The following is a 16,168-nucleotide window of genomic DNA, read 5'->3' as shown; positions in this document are numbered from 1 at the left end:
TACAAAAGGCCTCTTGCACCTCACAGCTCCAGGGCATTTACATGGGGCCCCGCTCGAGTTATAGAGTTTGGCAGGACTGCATAGTGGTTCCCAATTCCAGTCTGGATTCTGACACTGTCCTACCCACTCTCACATCCATGGAGGACAGATGGATTTAAAGATAAAATTCCCTACCCAGCAGTACGCTAGATGTGGTTAGAGAGTGTTTAAATGTAAGCAGCCAAAGAATGCATTAGATAATTGCTCCATTGTGACTTCATATCTGAATAATATTTCTCATTCTTTCATCTCTTAGGCCCAGTTCATTATTGTCACTATCCACATAGGCCAGTTCTTTTTCATGGAGGATTGCAAGTACCAGTTTCCAGTCTTTCTGTACATCATTATGAGTTATGGGTGCATCTTTCTGCTGCTCTTTCTCCATTTTTGGTACCGTGCTTACACCAAAGGTCAGAGGCTGCCCAAAACTGTGAAAAATGGAGTCTGCAAAAACAAAGACCACTGAAATGCAAACACAACACGAATCTATGAATGAGACTGGTATCTTATTTCCCTTGACAATCAAGAGCTATTTCCATGTGAAGTGCATTTTGTATATTTTTCAAAACCAAGAGCTTGTATTTTTATGATAAGTTATTGGGGTTTCTGATATTTGAGAGCCCAAATATCCCAGATAACAGACCTCTGATAATTAGAGCCTAAAGCAGGCGGTTTTTCAGCAGCTTTTAAATCTAATCTAAAGGTTTTATTTAATACATTTTGTTATAGTGAAAGGAGGATATGAAACAGTATAGTACTTTTCAAAGAAGTCCGGTATAGATGAGAAATATCGTTAGATATTTTGAGCATGGACAGAGATCTATGCCATACAATAGATTCCTTCTGCCAGGTCTGAAAACCTCTAACTGTGGGCGCTGGCTTTGTTGCTTGTTGATTATATTCAGAAGAGTATATATACCCTGGAGTTAAACTCCCATTCTAAAGAGCTAACACTGGTGAACATGACGTGAATTTTTGATAAGTCGTTATTTCATACCACTAACAATTTTTAATGGATCTCTTTGGAAGCTGCCACCAGTTTTGCTGATAGGACTTCACACAGCACTTTTGTTGTATCAACTGTTCAAAAGCAACAGTAATTTTGGTTAGTACATTGATGCACTTGACACTAAGTTTACGTTAATATTTTGAAAACAAGGTGATTTGTTCTGTGGCTTGATGAACACTGTGCTATTACTGTTTTGCAGTTAACTTTATATATTTCTGGAAAGAGGTGAAATACTTCTGGAAAAGTATTCTGTAGTTCAATGGGAAAAATCGGTTTTCTGTTGTATTGTAATGTCACTTTCTCATGTTGTCCTGGTTTAAAGGATCATCTTGGTTAAATGTGTATTGGTTAGATGTGTGAACGTTCACATCATTGGCACACTGCAGGTACCCTTAATCATAAGTGATTTTAGACCACCTGTTATTCCCAGTTTCCAGAGATGGGTTGCAGTCATGAGTAAAGAAGCCCGAGGCAAATGGTGGCACAGAAGTTCTCCAGGGAATTTTTGGTTCTGGAGGCTTTCTTAATAGAGAAAGAGAACTTGTTTAATAGTTGTTATAGATACAGTGCATGGGAAAATGTTTCCCAGAAGTATGAATTCTTCAATAGCCTGGGTTTCTTTTTTTTCAAACCTATAAACTCTATAATGAAGACCTGAAATTCATTTTGCCTACGTTTGTTTCTTCACAGATATTACTTCCTAAAATTCTCTTGTTCTTACTTTTTCTTGGTGGCAAACCCAAACTACTGGTCGATAGAGTTTTGCCCCAGAAACAATGATATTTGCACGTTTCTGAATTTCTCCCTATTTTTTCTTTTTTGTTATATTTATAGTTGAATTTGAAGGACTGCCTATGCCTGTATGACTTTAAACAATTAGTACTTATGGGATGGGCCTCAGTTGTGTAACACAGTGCTAGCATTGTACAGCAAACCTGAATTTTTCCTCACTGTAAGCTCCTGTAGTTCAGTTTGTCCCCCCAGGCCACTAATCTATACCATGGCCTCTTCTCTTAAACTTGCCAGGTTTACACTTGCCTTTAAATGACCTTTACTGATTTCACTTGCTTTTAATTTGAGAAGATGAGAGCTGATAAATGGGGGAAATAACTTATTTTTCTTAAATAAAGAACAAAGGACAGAAAGCAGAGCTAAAGGAGCAGCTATAATTTATTTCTCTGAGGGCCTCAGGATTCCTTCAGTGTTTTCCTGTTTGGACTCTTCATATCCAACCTGTGCTAAAAAGAGACCATGTAGTAGGTACTGTTACACATGCACACAATTCCCAAGGACCCAAGAAGGGAAAAGACCAAAAGGAAGCACAAATACAAGACGAAACAGGAGAGTTTGGTTTTCATAATACTTTCCATCCTGCATTGTACAACCTCTCCTAACCTGCCTATAGTCTTTAAAATGTTTGACTTGCCAGAGACCTAACAGCAACATGTGTTGGAACTGGGTTCTAAATTATGAGAATAGAAGTGGAGAGCTGGGATGTTACATGAAGAGAAATCACAGCTAGCAGAAGTATCCTCCATGGAAACATCAGTAGGTCAAAATGAGTATCACTGGATATAGGATTTGCATGGACAATGTTTTATTAAAGTGCTCTGTAGGTCACATAGAGTTTCTTTTGGGGTTTCATCCACTTTTCAAGACTTCATTGCCTTTGGGTTTACTTACCTAACAAATAAAGAGGCCAGTTACAAAATCTGGCTTATGACATGAAGCTCTATGAATCCTTGAAAACCTATGTCTGTATTATAAATCAATACAAATACATAATTTTAAATATCTATTTACAGCCTAAATGGAGTTGAATTCTTAATTAAGTGGACTACATTGTACCTAAATTATAAAATTATGAGTTTAAATTTTCTCAGTTATCTCTCATTTCTGTCAAATTGTTAAAGACTATGGAAAATTCTGTGGATCTTGTCAAAGTTTGTGCATGTGTGTGTGTCTTTTATTTTGGAATTTAAATGCATATGTTTGCATGGGAAGATGGTTTTATTCCTGAATATTCATTTAACCAAAGCATTTTACACATTGGTTGCCCACTTGCTATATTCAGAGCCTCTGCTAGATATGAGAGTGATACAAAGATGCCTCTGACATAGTTGGAGCCTCCTGAAACTTATAGACTGATGGAGAAAATTATGTAACCAGGCAGCTAGGTGCCATATGAATGAAAGTTGCTCACTTAGAAAGCAGGGGAGGCTACATGAAGGAATTAGAACTTGGGTTGTGTGTTTAAGGTGTACAGATTGCAAAATGGGTGGTGGGTTAGTGGGCAAGGTATTATAAGTAAAAAGAAGTAACAAATCAACCTGACACAAACAAAGAAAAACAGCAAGAACAAAAGCATGGCCCCAGGTAAGGAAAGTGTAGGGAATGGCTAAAAGACCAAAGCAGAGGAGGATTTTTTGCAGGTGAACAGAGAGATGAGTCCAGAAAGGGAAACGAGGTCAGAGCTTGGGGCCCACGTGGCTGTGACATCTGGGCTTGATTCTCCAGGATAATGAGAGCATTCAGTGTTTTTTGAGGGAGGTGAGGTTTAATCAGAGTGGTACCTTAAGAGTTATCTGGTGGGGCAGGGTGGAGTGGCAGCTTTAGATGCTAAGGAGAGAGATAAATTGGTTGATTAAGGGTGAGGGGAGGATAGCCAGCATGTGTGACCAGAAAGAAAGGCAGATGTGAGAGAGCTTTTGAAGGGAGAGTTTCATCTAGGCTGACCATGGATGGATGGGTAGCAGGATCCAAGGAAGCTGTGTGGTGTTGTGGAAAGCGGTCTGAAACTGAAGCCATGGGGCATGGATGTTAGGTGCCAAGTGACCTTGGAGAAGCCAGTTAACCTCTCTCAGCTTCTGTTTCTTCATCTGTAAAACGATAGTACAAGTTCTCCTTGCTGGATTATTGTGTGGCTTAAATGAAGCAATGTATTTAAAAGCCCTTTGTAGTAATTGATAAAAATAAGACCATAAGCAGAGAGAATACTAACTGAGCAGGCTTAAATGGGGAGGAAAGCAAAGTGAGTCCCTAGCTCAAAAGAGCACAGAGGTCACATTTCTCTCTACTTCAGGTGGAGTAAGGTATGTGATGATTGGGGAGGGGATGAGATAAAGGGATTGAGGTAAAATTCTTTTTTTTTAATTTTCAAAAAATGTTTATTTTTAAGAGAGAGAGAGCAAGTTGGTCAGGGGAAGAGAGAGAGGGGGCAGAGGATCTGAAGCAAGCCTGACGATGGGCTCAAACTCATGAACCATGAGATCATGACCTCAGCTGAACTCAGATGCTCAGCTGACTTCACCCAGGAGCCCCTTTTTTTTCTTTTAAGGAAGCAGAATAATCATGTTTCTTTATTCTAGGGATGACGTGAAGAGTGAAAATGCATAAACTATGGGGAATGGATGTGCTTAGGGATAGATACAGATTTCAAATACTTCCCAACCTCCAGGAGAGCCCTGCTGGAGACCATACACTTGTAGTGGTCCCAATTTGCATAATTGTGTTAGCCCATAATCATGTAGGCATGGAGAAGACTTGGATTGACCAAGGTAGGGATTGCAAGAAAGATGCAGCAGGACAAGGGAGGAGGTTGGGAATGCCAGCAAGAATGGATACAGTGATGCATTATGAGAGCAGAGTGAGGCTGTCAAGGGACAGTGGTGCTTACCAAACTCCTTATATGTATCATGCAATAAGAACCTCATAATATCCCTATAAGTTAGATACAATGAGGTAGCTACACATACGGAAATTGATGCTTATACCATTTACGTAAATTGCCCAAGATCAGGAAATTATTGGGTGGTAGAGCTGGGTGTCAAACCAACTCTCTTTGATTTCAAAACTCTTAACCATCGTGCTGTATGGCCAAGAAAGGCTGATGGAATAAGGGAGTGAACGGATTTGTAAGTTTAACTAGGAATGATGAAAACCTAAAAATAACAGTTCCTTAAACAAGAGAGATGTGCTTTCTCATATAAGGTTCCAGAGATAGGCAGTTAAAGTTGGATTAGTTGTATTATAATATCTGAGACCCAGGAGATTTTTGTCTTGCAGTTCTGCCATATGGGCTTCCTTTCCCATAGTCCCCTCATCCAAAATGGATGTTGGAACCCTCAATTAATATACATATAACCAGCCATTAATATACATTTCAGCCAGCATGAAGGAGGAAGAGGATAAGAGAAGGAATGTTCTCTCCATCTAAGACCTATAACGAAAGTGATACATCACTGGCCAGAATTGCCACATGGGTCACATGTAACAGAAAGAAATCTGGGAAATATACTCTTTATCTTAGGCGACTCCATCTAAAGTCAGAGATTCTACATCTCTGGAAGAAGGAGGTGAATGGGCATAGTGGGGGCTGTAGTCTGTGGTCAGCATTTCAAACTGTGGAGTAGTACTGTATAGCTCTGGAAGTGAGTGGCTGATACAGAATGGGTATGATGGTTATTGGAACTGAACGGACTGATGAAGTGTTAGACATGGTGGTGGATGGTTTGACTACATGAATGTTGAAAGGCCTCAGAATGATGAAGAATCTTGGAATGAAAAACTAGCCAGATGATAAAGTGTTCTGAATGTGAGTATATGGCCAAGAAGACAGTAGATGACAATAATGAGAAAAGCAAATGAGCAGTAGCCTCAAAAGCCTCAAGATCTGGGCTTGTGTATGAATGGGGTTCTTTTTAAAAATTAATTTTAGGGGTACCTGGGTGGCTCAGCTGGTTAAGCGTCCAACTTCAGCTCAGGTCATGATCTTGTGATCTGTGGGTTCGAGCCCTGCATCTGGCTCTGTGCTGACAGCTCGGAGCCTGGAGCCTGCTTCGGATTCTATGTCTCCCTCTCTCTTGGCCCCTCCCCTACTCACCCTCTGTGTCTCTCTCTCTCAAAAATAAATAAACATTAAAATAGTTAATTTTTCAAAAAACAAGAGTCCAGAGCCAGAGGGCTTTCCAGGGGAATTCTACCAAACATTTAAGGAAGAGGTAACACCTATTCTCTTGAAGCTGTTGCAAAAAATAGAAATGGAAGGAAAACTTCCAAACTCTTCCTATGAAGCCAGCATTACCTTGATTCCAAAACCAGACAGTGACCCCACTAAAAAGAACTCTAGACGAATTTCCCTGATGAACATGGATGCAAAAATCCTCAACAAGATATTAGCCAACCAGATCCAACAATACATTAAAAAAATTATTCACCACAACCAAGCAGGATTTATATCTGGGATCCAGGGCTGGTTCAATATCTGCAAATCAACGTGATTCATAACATCAATAAAAGAAAGGACAAGAACCATATGATCCTCTCAATAGATGCAGAGAAAGCATTTGACAAAATACAACATCCTTTCTTGATAAAACCCTCAAGAAAGTAGGGATAGGAGCATACCTCGAGATCATAAAAGCTATATATGAATGACCCAACGCTAATATCATCCTCAGTGGGGAAAAACTGAGAGCTTTCCCCCTAAGGTCAGGAACAAGACAGGGATGTCCACTCTCACCACTGTTATTCAACATAGTATTGGAAGTCTTAGCCTCTGCAATCAGACAACACAAAGAAATCAAAGGCATCCAAATCGGCCAGGAGGAGGTCAAACTTTCACTCTTCACAGATGACATGATACTCTATATGGAAAACCCAAAAGATTCCACCAAAAAACTGCTAGAATTGATTCATGAATTTGGCAAAGTGGCAGGATATAAAATCAATGCACAGAAATCGGTTGTGTTCCTATACATCAACAATGAAGCAACAGAAAGAGAAATCAAGGAATCAATCCCATTTACAGTTGCACAAAAAACCATAAAATACATAGGAATAAATCTAACCAAAGAATTGAAAAATCCATGCACTGAAAACTATAGAAAGTTTATGAAAGAAATTGAAGAAGGCACAAAAAAATGGAAAAAGATTCCATGCTCCTGGTTAGGAAGAACAAATATTGTTAAAATGTCAATACTACCCAAAGCAATCTACATATTCAATGCAATCCCTATCAGACTAACACCAGCATTCTTCACACAGCTAGAACAAATAATCCTAAAACTTGTATAGGACCAGAAAAGACCCTGAATAGCCAAAGCAATCTTGAAACAGAAATCCAAAGCAGGAGGCATCACAATCCCAGACTTCAAGCTATCCTACAAAGCTGTAATCATCAAGACAATATGGTACAAGAACAGACACTCAGATCAATAGAACAGAATAGAGAACCCAGAAATGGACCCACAAACATATGGCCAACTAATCTTTGACAAAGCAGAAAAGAATATCCAATGGAAAAAAAGTCTCTTCAGCAAGTGGTGCTGGGAAAACTGGATAGCGACATGCAGAAGAATGAACCAGGACCACTTTGTTACAGCATACACAAAAATAAACTCAAAATGGATGAAAGACCTCAATGTAAGACAGGAAGCCATCAAAATCCTCGAGGAGAAAGCAGGCAAAAACCTCTTTGATTTTGCCTGCAGCAACTTCTTACTCAACACGTCTCCAGAGGCAAGGGAAACAAAAGCAAAAGTGAATTACTGGGACCTCATCAAAATAAAAAGCGTCTGCACAGCAAAGGAAACAATAAGCAAAACTAAAAGGCTACCGACAGAATGGGAGAAGATATTTGCAAATGGCATATCAGATAAAGGGTTAGTATCCAAGATCTATAAAGAACTTATCAAACTCAACACCCAAAAAAACAATCCAGTGAAGAAATGGGCAAAAGACGTGAATAGACACTTCTCCAAGGTAGACATCCAGATGGCCAACAGACCCATGAAAAAATCCTCAACATCACTCATCATCAGGGAAATACAAATCAAAACCACAATGAGATAACATCTAACACCTGTCAGAATGGCTAACATTGACAAGTCAGGCAACAACATATGTTGGTGAGGATGCAGAGAAAGAGGATCTCTTTTGCATTATTGGTGGCAATGCAAGCTGGTGCAGCCACTCTGGAAAACAGTATGGAGGTTCCTCCAAAAACTAAAAATAGAACTACCCTATGACCCAGCAATTGCACTACTAGGCATTTATCCACAGGATACAGGTGTGCTGTTTCGAAGGTGCAAACATACACCCCCCATGTTTATAGCAGCACTATCAACAATAGCCAAAGTATGGAAAGAGCCTAAATGTCCATCGATGGATGAATGGATAAAGAAGAAGTGGTATATCTATACAATGGAGTATTACTTGGCAATCAGAAAGAATGGAATCTTGCCATTTGCAACTACATGGATGGAACTGGAGGGTATTATGCTAAGTGAAATTAGTCAGTCAGAGAAAGACAAAAATCATATGACTTCACTCATATGAGGACTTTAAGAGACAAGACGAATTAACATAAGGGAAGGGAAACAAAAGTAATATAAAAACAGGGAGGGGGCCAAAACAGAAGAGACTCATAAATATGGAGAACAAACTGAGGGTTGCTGGAGGGATTGGGGGAGGGGCTAAATGGGTAAGGGGCAGTAAGGAATCTACTCCTGAAATCATTGTTGCACGATATGCTAATTTGGATGTAAATTTTAAAAAAAGAATGAAACAAGTTTTTAAAAAGTTAATTTTAGAATAGTTCAGATTTACAGAAAAACTGAAGTTAGTGCAGAGAATTCCCATATATGCGCACCCAGTTTCCCCTCTTATTAGCATCTTACATATGTATAGTACATTTATTACATTTGATGGGCCAATATTGATACTGTATTATTGTCTAAAGTCCATACTTCATTCAGATTTCCTTAGTTTCTACCTAATATCCTTTTTCTTTCCCAGGATTCCATTTAGGATACCACTACATTTAGTTGTCTCCTTACGCTCATTTTGGCTGTCCTGGTTTCTCAGATGTTCCTTATTTTTGATGATCTTGACAGTTTGGGGGAATACTGGACAGGTATTTTGTAGGAAGTCCCTCAGTTGGAATGTATCTGATGTTTATCTCAAGATGAGATAGGGGTTATTAGTTTTTAGGAGGAAGACAATAGAGGTAAAGAAGTATCATTCTTATCACATCATGTCATGGGTACTTACTATCAATATGACTTTTCACTATTGACACTAACCTTGGTTACCTGGTTGAGGTAATGTTACTCTTCTTTTCTCCTTTTATATTGTATTTTTTGGAAGGGAGTCACTGTGCAGTCACACTTCAGGATCACACTTCAGTGCAAAGTATCTACACAAATTATTTGGAATTCTTCTGCCTAGTTGCCTTATGCAATGATTTATTCACATTAGCATGGATTTGTGAATATCTATTTTCTACTTTGGGATGTAATCTAATACTGCATTACTTATTGAATTGCTCAAATTCTTCCAGCTTTGGCCATTGAGCGTTCTTCTGGATGGCTCTATGTCATTTTGACATATTCCCACTTCCTTACCTTCTGGCACTGCTAGATGCCCCAAGCTCATCTTGCGTATTTCCTGCCCTAGTTCTACAGTCAGCCAATTCTCCCAGGGGTCTTGGTTACTTTTCCTGGGGAATGGTATTAGAAACCAAGAGCTGGCGCTAAGTGCGCTTGTTGCTACTGGAGCGTCATTGCTTCTAGGCCCTCTCAGATGACAGCAAGAAATTACATGTGTGTATACTAACATACACACATCCCTGTAAATATTTCTATATGTAACCATCTGTATATATATTAAGGAAAACATGAGTTCATATTGATATCCCCAATTCTAATCCATTACCACATGGATCATTCTAGCCTTTATCCCGCTTGATTCTCTGTAACTCCAACAGTAAAAAAAAAACCAAAAAACCTAGCTCTCACATCAGCCATCTATTTACTTAATAGTTCAATTCTAATATATGCATGTATATATATATATATGTATATATATATATATATATATATATGCACACATAGTGATTTCAGAATTGTTAACTCATACCACACTTTATCAACTAGAGTTCCTTTTGTTTTCCATTTACAGATCCCACTCATTTCCAAAATTACTTGGGTTAGCACTCTTCCCTGTCACCCTCTTCAATGAGGTTGTTTCATATATTTATAATACAGTTAGATTCTTTTGTTACCATTCAATATTCCTTCCTGGGACTCCCTCACTTTGTAAATGATTTTTTTTAATGTTTATTTATTTATTTTGAGAGAGAGAGAGAGAGCAGGGGAGAGGCAGAGGGAGAGGGAGAGAGAGATAATTTCAAGCTGTCAGTGCAGAACCTGATGCAGGGCTCGAACTCAGGAATGATGAGATCATGACCTGAGCCGAAATCAGGAGTCAGATGCTTAACCAACTGAGTCACCCAGGTGCCCCTCTAAATGATTTTTGCAATTTTTGCATCTTTTGAGTTTGACTCTGTGCTCTAAAGCTCTTGGAGATTTGACAAATGCGTGGTGTCATATAGTCAATATTACAGTATCATACAGAATAGTTTCACAGCCCTAAAAAAATCCTCTCTGCTTCACTAATTGAGCCTTTTGCCACCATAAGCCCCTATCCACTGACCTGTTCACCATCTCTATAGTTGTGCCTTTTCCAGAGTGTCATATAATTAAGGTGTTTTTTTTTTTAAGATGAGTTTAAGATTCACCTATGTTTTTCTTGTGTCTTGATACCCCATTCCTTTTTACTGGTCAATAATATTCCCTTGTCTGGAGAAACCTCAGTTATTTCATTTTTCTTTCTTTCTTTCTTTCTTTCTTTCTTTCTTTCTTTCTTTTTTTCTTTCTATCTATCTTTCTTTCTTTCTGTCTAGAGGGTAAGTGGGAGAGGGGTGGAGGGAGAGAGAGAGAACCTCAGGCAGGCTCCATGCTCAGTACAGAGCCCGATGAGGGCTCTATCCCATGGCCCTGGGATCCTGACCTGAGCTGAAATCAAGAGTCGGGTGCTTAACTCACTGCGCCACCCAGGCATCCCTGAACCACTGTTCTTTATCCACTCACCTATTGAAAGACATCTTGGTTGCTTCCATTTGGGGAGATTATTATTGAAGAAGCTGTAAACATTCATGTGCTGGTTTTTGTTTTCAAAATCAGGAGGATAGATATGCAGGAGCACAGTTGCCGGATTGTACAGTAAGACTATGTTTAGCCTTGCAAATAAAACTGCCAACATGTCTTCTCAGGTGACTGGACCATTTTGCAGTCCCACCAGCAACAAATGAGAGTTTCTGTTGCTCTACATGTTTACTAGAATTTTGTATTTTCAGGCTTTAGGGTTGTAGGCATTCTCATAGGTATGTTCTCATTGTTTTATCTCATTGTTTTATTGGGGTTTTTGTTTGTTTGTCTTTAAGTTTTTATGTAAATGCCAGTATAGTTAACATACGGTGTTATACGGTTCAGGTGTACAATACAGTGATTCAAGAGTCCCCTACAACACCTGGTGCTCATCACAACAGTGCCCTCCTTAATCCCCATCATGAAATCTTTACAGACCTTGTTAGTCCTCCTAGCAACACCTTCCTCTTTTGATTGCTATTGCACTGTACTACAGTTAACTAATACCCTAATAATATCTACCTTACTCAAACTCACTTACAGATTCCCAGTCTTTTCCTGTGATTAGGAAATCCAAAAGTCCTGAAACCCGAAGTCTGTAAGTTTGCAGCACACTTATTTGGTGGCCAAACCTGACTTGGGCGCCGAGAGACCATTTATCTTTTTATTCATCCACATAAAGTAACTATTAATATATTTCACTGCAGAAATAGGAATGTGTTTTTTTTTTAGTTTTTTTTTTTTTTTTTTACATTTTACTTATTTTTGAGAGAGAGAGAAAGACAGAGCACAAGTCGGGGAGAGGCAGAAAGAGAGGGAGACACAGAATCCGAAGAAGGCTCCAGGCTCCGAGCTGTCAGCACACAGCCCGACGTGGGGCTCGAACTCAAACCACGAGATCATGACCTAAGCTGAAGTCGGATGCTTAACCGACTGAGCCACCCAGGTGCCCCAATAGGAATGTGTTTGACTATGGGGTGCTGGCCGAACCCTGCTGTGATGTTAAATAATATGTGGTATATGTACAGCATAATCCTCTCAGAAACATCCTAGACTGCATTTAGTAATCCTCAGGGAATGGAGGTATTTTAATTTTCTAGGGACCCGTAGGGAATGGATCTGAAGAGGCAGAGGGATATCTTTGGCTCCTGAGAGCTCCCCTCATACAGAGCTCCTGAGAGGGGAACTTCACCTTCCTTCTGATAGTATTTCTGGAGAAGTGGTACTCCAAGAGAAATGGCTGCATGGGGCATTTGGTCAAACAGGGCCAGGAAGAGCCTGGACCCTAAGGTCCTAATGTAGAAAGGAGCTGTTGAATCCATGACGAGAGGGAGGAGGGTCCACAGACATCACAAGGGCCATCTCTAAAAGTCAGATGACAAAAGGCACATGTCCACCCCCACCTTCCCACTTCACAGCCCACCCTCCCATACCTGGAGAAAACTGGAAAGAACTGAGGGTATAGTTTCATTGGTTGAAATACATAAGACCAAACCAGTAAGGAAAAGTTCAGTGTTAGAAATTTGGACTATAATAAAAACAGTTTTATTTTTTGGAGTCATGAGTTTGTGGACTAAAAGTCATCTCTGACATATAGATGTAAAATTACATCTAGTCCTCACAGAGACGATTTTATTTTTGGTCTTCTTCTTTTTATTTTATTGAAATCAACTGCTCCGGGTCTCACTTCTTGGAGGTCTTTGAATCGTCATTGAAGCCTGAGGCTACTGATGGAAAACTCACCACAGTTGCTTCTGGTTTCTGTTAGTTCATCGCCCTGTGGTGTTCTGTGGATGGATTGCTTACATTATGGTACTTATCCGTGGGTTTTTCTCCACATGTGTACTGTGTGTCTCTCCAGCTTTCTTCTTTACACCATTTTGCAGGTGAATGGAGATAAATTCTTTCCACCATTCTCCTATTCACAGTAAGAGTAGTCACAGTTGCCAGGGGGGAAGCTTTAAGACTCTGATTTTAGGAGTATGAATCAGTTTCATGCCTACAGGCAAGGTAGCCTAGCATGGCAATTCCTCATTTAAAATACATTCCTTTTGTCATTATTTACTTCTTTCAGTGGAGAGCACTTTTCCGTAAAACCTCAATGTATTTTGTCCCAGTGAAATCAAACCAAGAGTTACTTTAAGGGAGTTACTTTAGCCTTTAATTAGAGTTACTTGAGCATTTAATTTCTTGTCCCTGGCTACAAGAGGGAAGGGAGTGTCTGTTGCTGCTGGATGGTAGTGGTGATGGTGATGGTGGTAGTGATGCGACGTGTGATTGTTTTTCATTTCTAGTGGCCTCCTTCCCCACCTGAGTAACTGCCTCTTGCTTCCTTCTTGGCTACTACTGACTATGAAGACTCTTCTTGGTGTCCTCGGGTGGAACGCATGCCTCTCCAAACTGAACGTAACTACTGCTTTCAGAATCTTTTGCTGAGCCAACCAGGCAGCCCTTTGTTGTCATTTCTTAATAGGCTCTGATACTTTAGGGTTGTAAGACCTGTACTACAATTAACTTTATCGTGTTTAAGTCACTATTGTGTGCTTGTATCATTTTTTTCCTTCCTTTTCTTTTCTCAGCTTTATGGAGGTATAATTGACAACTAGGAATTGTACGTTATTTAAGGTGTACAGCTTGATGTTTGTATACATTATGAAACGATCACCACCGTCAAGCCCATTAACATTTTATCTCACATAATAACTATTCTCTTACTTTTTTGTGGTAAGAACACTTAAGACCTACTTTCTTAGTAAATATCAAGTATAACATACAGTGCGGTTTAACTGTAGTCATCACACTGTGCATTAAATCTCTAGAACTTATTCATCTTGCATAATTGAAACTTTGTACCCTTTGACCAATACATCCCCATTCCCCACCACCCCAGCCCCATCCGCTGGCAACCACCATTCTACTTTCTGTTTCTATGGGTTTGACTATTTCAGATTCCACATTTAAGTGAGATGGTGCGGTATTTGTCTTTAAGTGTCTGGCTTATTTCACTTTGTATGATGTCCTCCAGGTTCATTCATGTTGTCACTAATGACAAGATTTCCTTCTTCTTCTTTTTTTTTTTTTTTATGGTTATTTAGTTTTGAGAGACAGAGTGCAAGTGAGGGAGGGGCAGAGAGAGAAGGAGACACAGAATCTGAAGCAGGCTCCAGACTCTGAGCTGTCAACACAGAGCCCAATGCAGGGCTCGAACTCACAGACTGCGAGATCATGACCTGAGCTGAAGTTGGATGCTTAACTGACTGAGCCACCCAGGTGCCCCGGATTTCCTTCTTTTTTAAGGCTCAATAACATTCCATTGTGTATACACATACCACATTTTCTTTATCCATTTGCCCATCCATGGACTCTTATGTTGTTTTTGTATCTTGGCTATTGTGAATAATGCAGCACTGAACACGAGGGTGCAGATAACTTGTCAAGATAATGATTCCACTTCCTTTGAATATATCCTCAGAAGTGGGATTGCTAGATCATAAGGTAGTTCTTTATAAATTTTTTGAGGAAACTCCATACTGTTTTCCATAATGACAGTAACAATTTATATTCCCATTGCATTGTGCAAGATGTGGATTTTCTCCATATCTTTGCCAACACAAATTATCTTTCATCTTTTTGATAACAGCCATTCTAACAAAAGTGCAGTGATATTGTTGGCCAGGACATAACTAGGGAAGTTACTGAAATCAGAGGGCTAAAAGCTATCAGCAGAGGGAGGAGAGGAAGAGACAAAAGCAGAGAAGGAATGTATTTTGTTTTGAAGAACCAACAGTTCCAGCCAAGCAGATGCCGAGCTAGGTCTTTTGCCTGATAACCCCTGTGAGGTGTTTTGCCTGATAGTCCCTTCTTACGAGAGCCAGTTTGAGCCAGATTGGAGCTGAGAACCTGCACGGAAGCCCCTCTGAGTTACCTTCAGCTCATGAAATTACCTTTTAGCTCATTATAATACTGAGAGATCCTCCTATGTGCAGGGCTTTCCACCATTTTCTGAACATACAATGTATGCAATAGAATATTGACATGGTAGGTATGCACAATTGAAACTTAGTTCCTCAGTAATAGAATAAGTTCCTTAATATATATGGAAGCTCCCTGCCACCACCCCGAATACACTGAATAAAAGTTTCCTGGACAAACTCCACAGGGAGACAGCACTTTGAGAGCTATACACACCCCACCCCCCACACCCAGGTCTCTTTACTTGTAACAAAGTAATAAAAGGGTTATTTGCTCTCAACGCCTCCTTAGGTTGTGGCCAATTTGATGCACCCCAAGTGGCAAACTTGAGTTCATTTACAGTATCTCATTGTGGGTTTGGCTGGAATAATTTTTATTTTCTCATTTGGGGATGAAAAAACCCCCTCATTTTTGTTAGTAAAAACAGTATCTTCCCATTTTAAGAATTTATACCCCAAGAAGCAAAGATTATCAAATTGCTAGAAATAATTTTTACTCAAACATTCTGCTTGAGGTGCCAAGGTTGCTCAGTTGGTTGAATGTCTTAACTCTTGACTTCAGCTCAGGTCATGATCTCACTGTTCCTGAGTTCAGACCCCGTGTTAGGCTCTGGGATCTGCACGGGCAGTGCAGAGATTGCTTGGGATTCTCTCTCCCTCTCTCTCTCTGCCCCTTTCCCACTCATGTGCTCTCTGTCTCTCTCTCAACATAAATAAATAAATAAATAAATAAATAAATAAATAAATAAATAAAATCATTCTAGTCTTTGCTTTATTTTTTTAAATGTTTATTTATTTTTGAGTGGGAGAGAGACAGTGTGCAAATGGGTGAGGTGCAGAGAGAAAGGGAGACACAGAAACTGAAGCAGGCTCCAAATTCTGAGCTGTCAGCACAGAGCCACCCAGGCACCCCTACCATTCTGGTCTTTAAACCATTAGTGTATTTAATCCAATCATATTATCAAGTTTTAATTTCTAAATTAATCTTTGGAAGGAATCTGATTCCTTTTTTTTAACGTCATATAGTAATTTCTACCTAATGTGGTTTTGTTCCCTTTCACAGGGTGATATAAAAAACAACATCTTTTTCTCCAACAACAACAAAAAAGGGAAACTTAGATATTATGTTATTAAATAAATTATATACATTTAAATACTTC

General features: G+C 39.5%; 1 protein-coding gene across 2 annotated transcripts in view; it reads left to right on the top strand.

The window, feature by feature from the left end:
- The window catches only part of ELOVL7 (ELOVL fatty acid elongase 7), a 75,039-nt gene extending 72,118 nt beyond the window's left edge, over positions 1-2,921 (top strand). For both annotated transcript variants that reach the window (XM_047876972.1, XM_047876963.1), the window contains one exon: positions 296-2,921. In XM_047876972.1, the coding sequence (XP_047732928.1) occupies positions 296-505 (210 nt within the window). In that variant the 3' untranslated portion in view covers positions 506-2,921. The remainder of the gene's footprint in view (positions 1-295) is intronic.
- The last annotated feature ends 13,247 nt before the right edge of the window (positions 2,922-16,168 follow it).

The sequence above is a fragment of the Prionailurus viverrinus genome, chromosome A1 (genome assembly GCF_022837055.1).
Source record: "Prionailurus viverrinus isolate Anna chromosome A1, UM_Priviv_1.0, whole genome shotgun sequence".
Taxonomy (NCBI): Eukaryota; Metazoa; Chordata; class Mammalia; order Carnivora; family Felidae; genus Prionailurus; species Prionailurus viverrinus.
The sequence above is the reverse complement of the archived record's forward strand: the minus strand, read 5'-3'. Positions and strand labels throughout refer to the sequence as shown.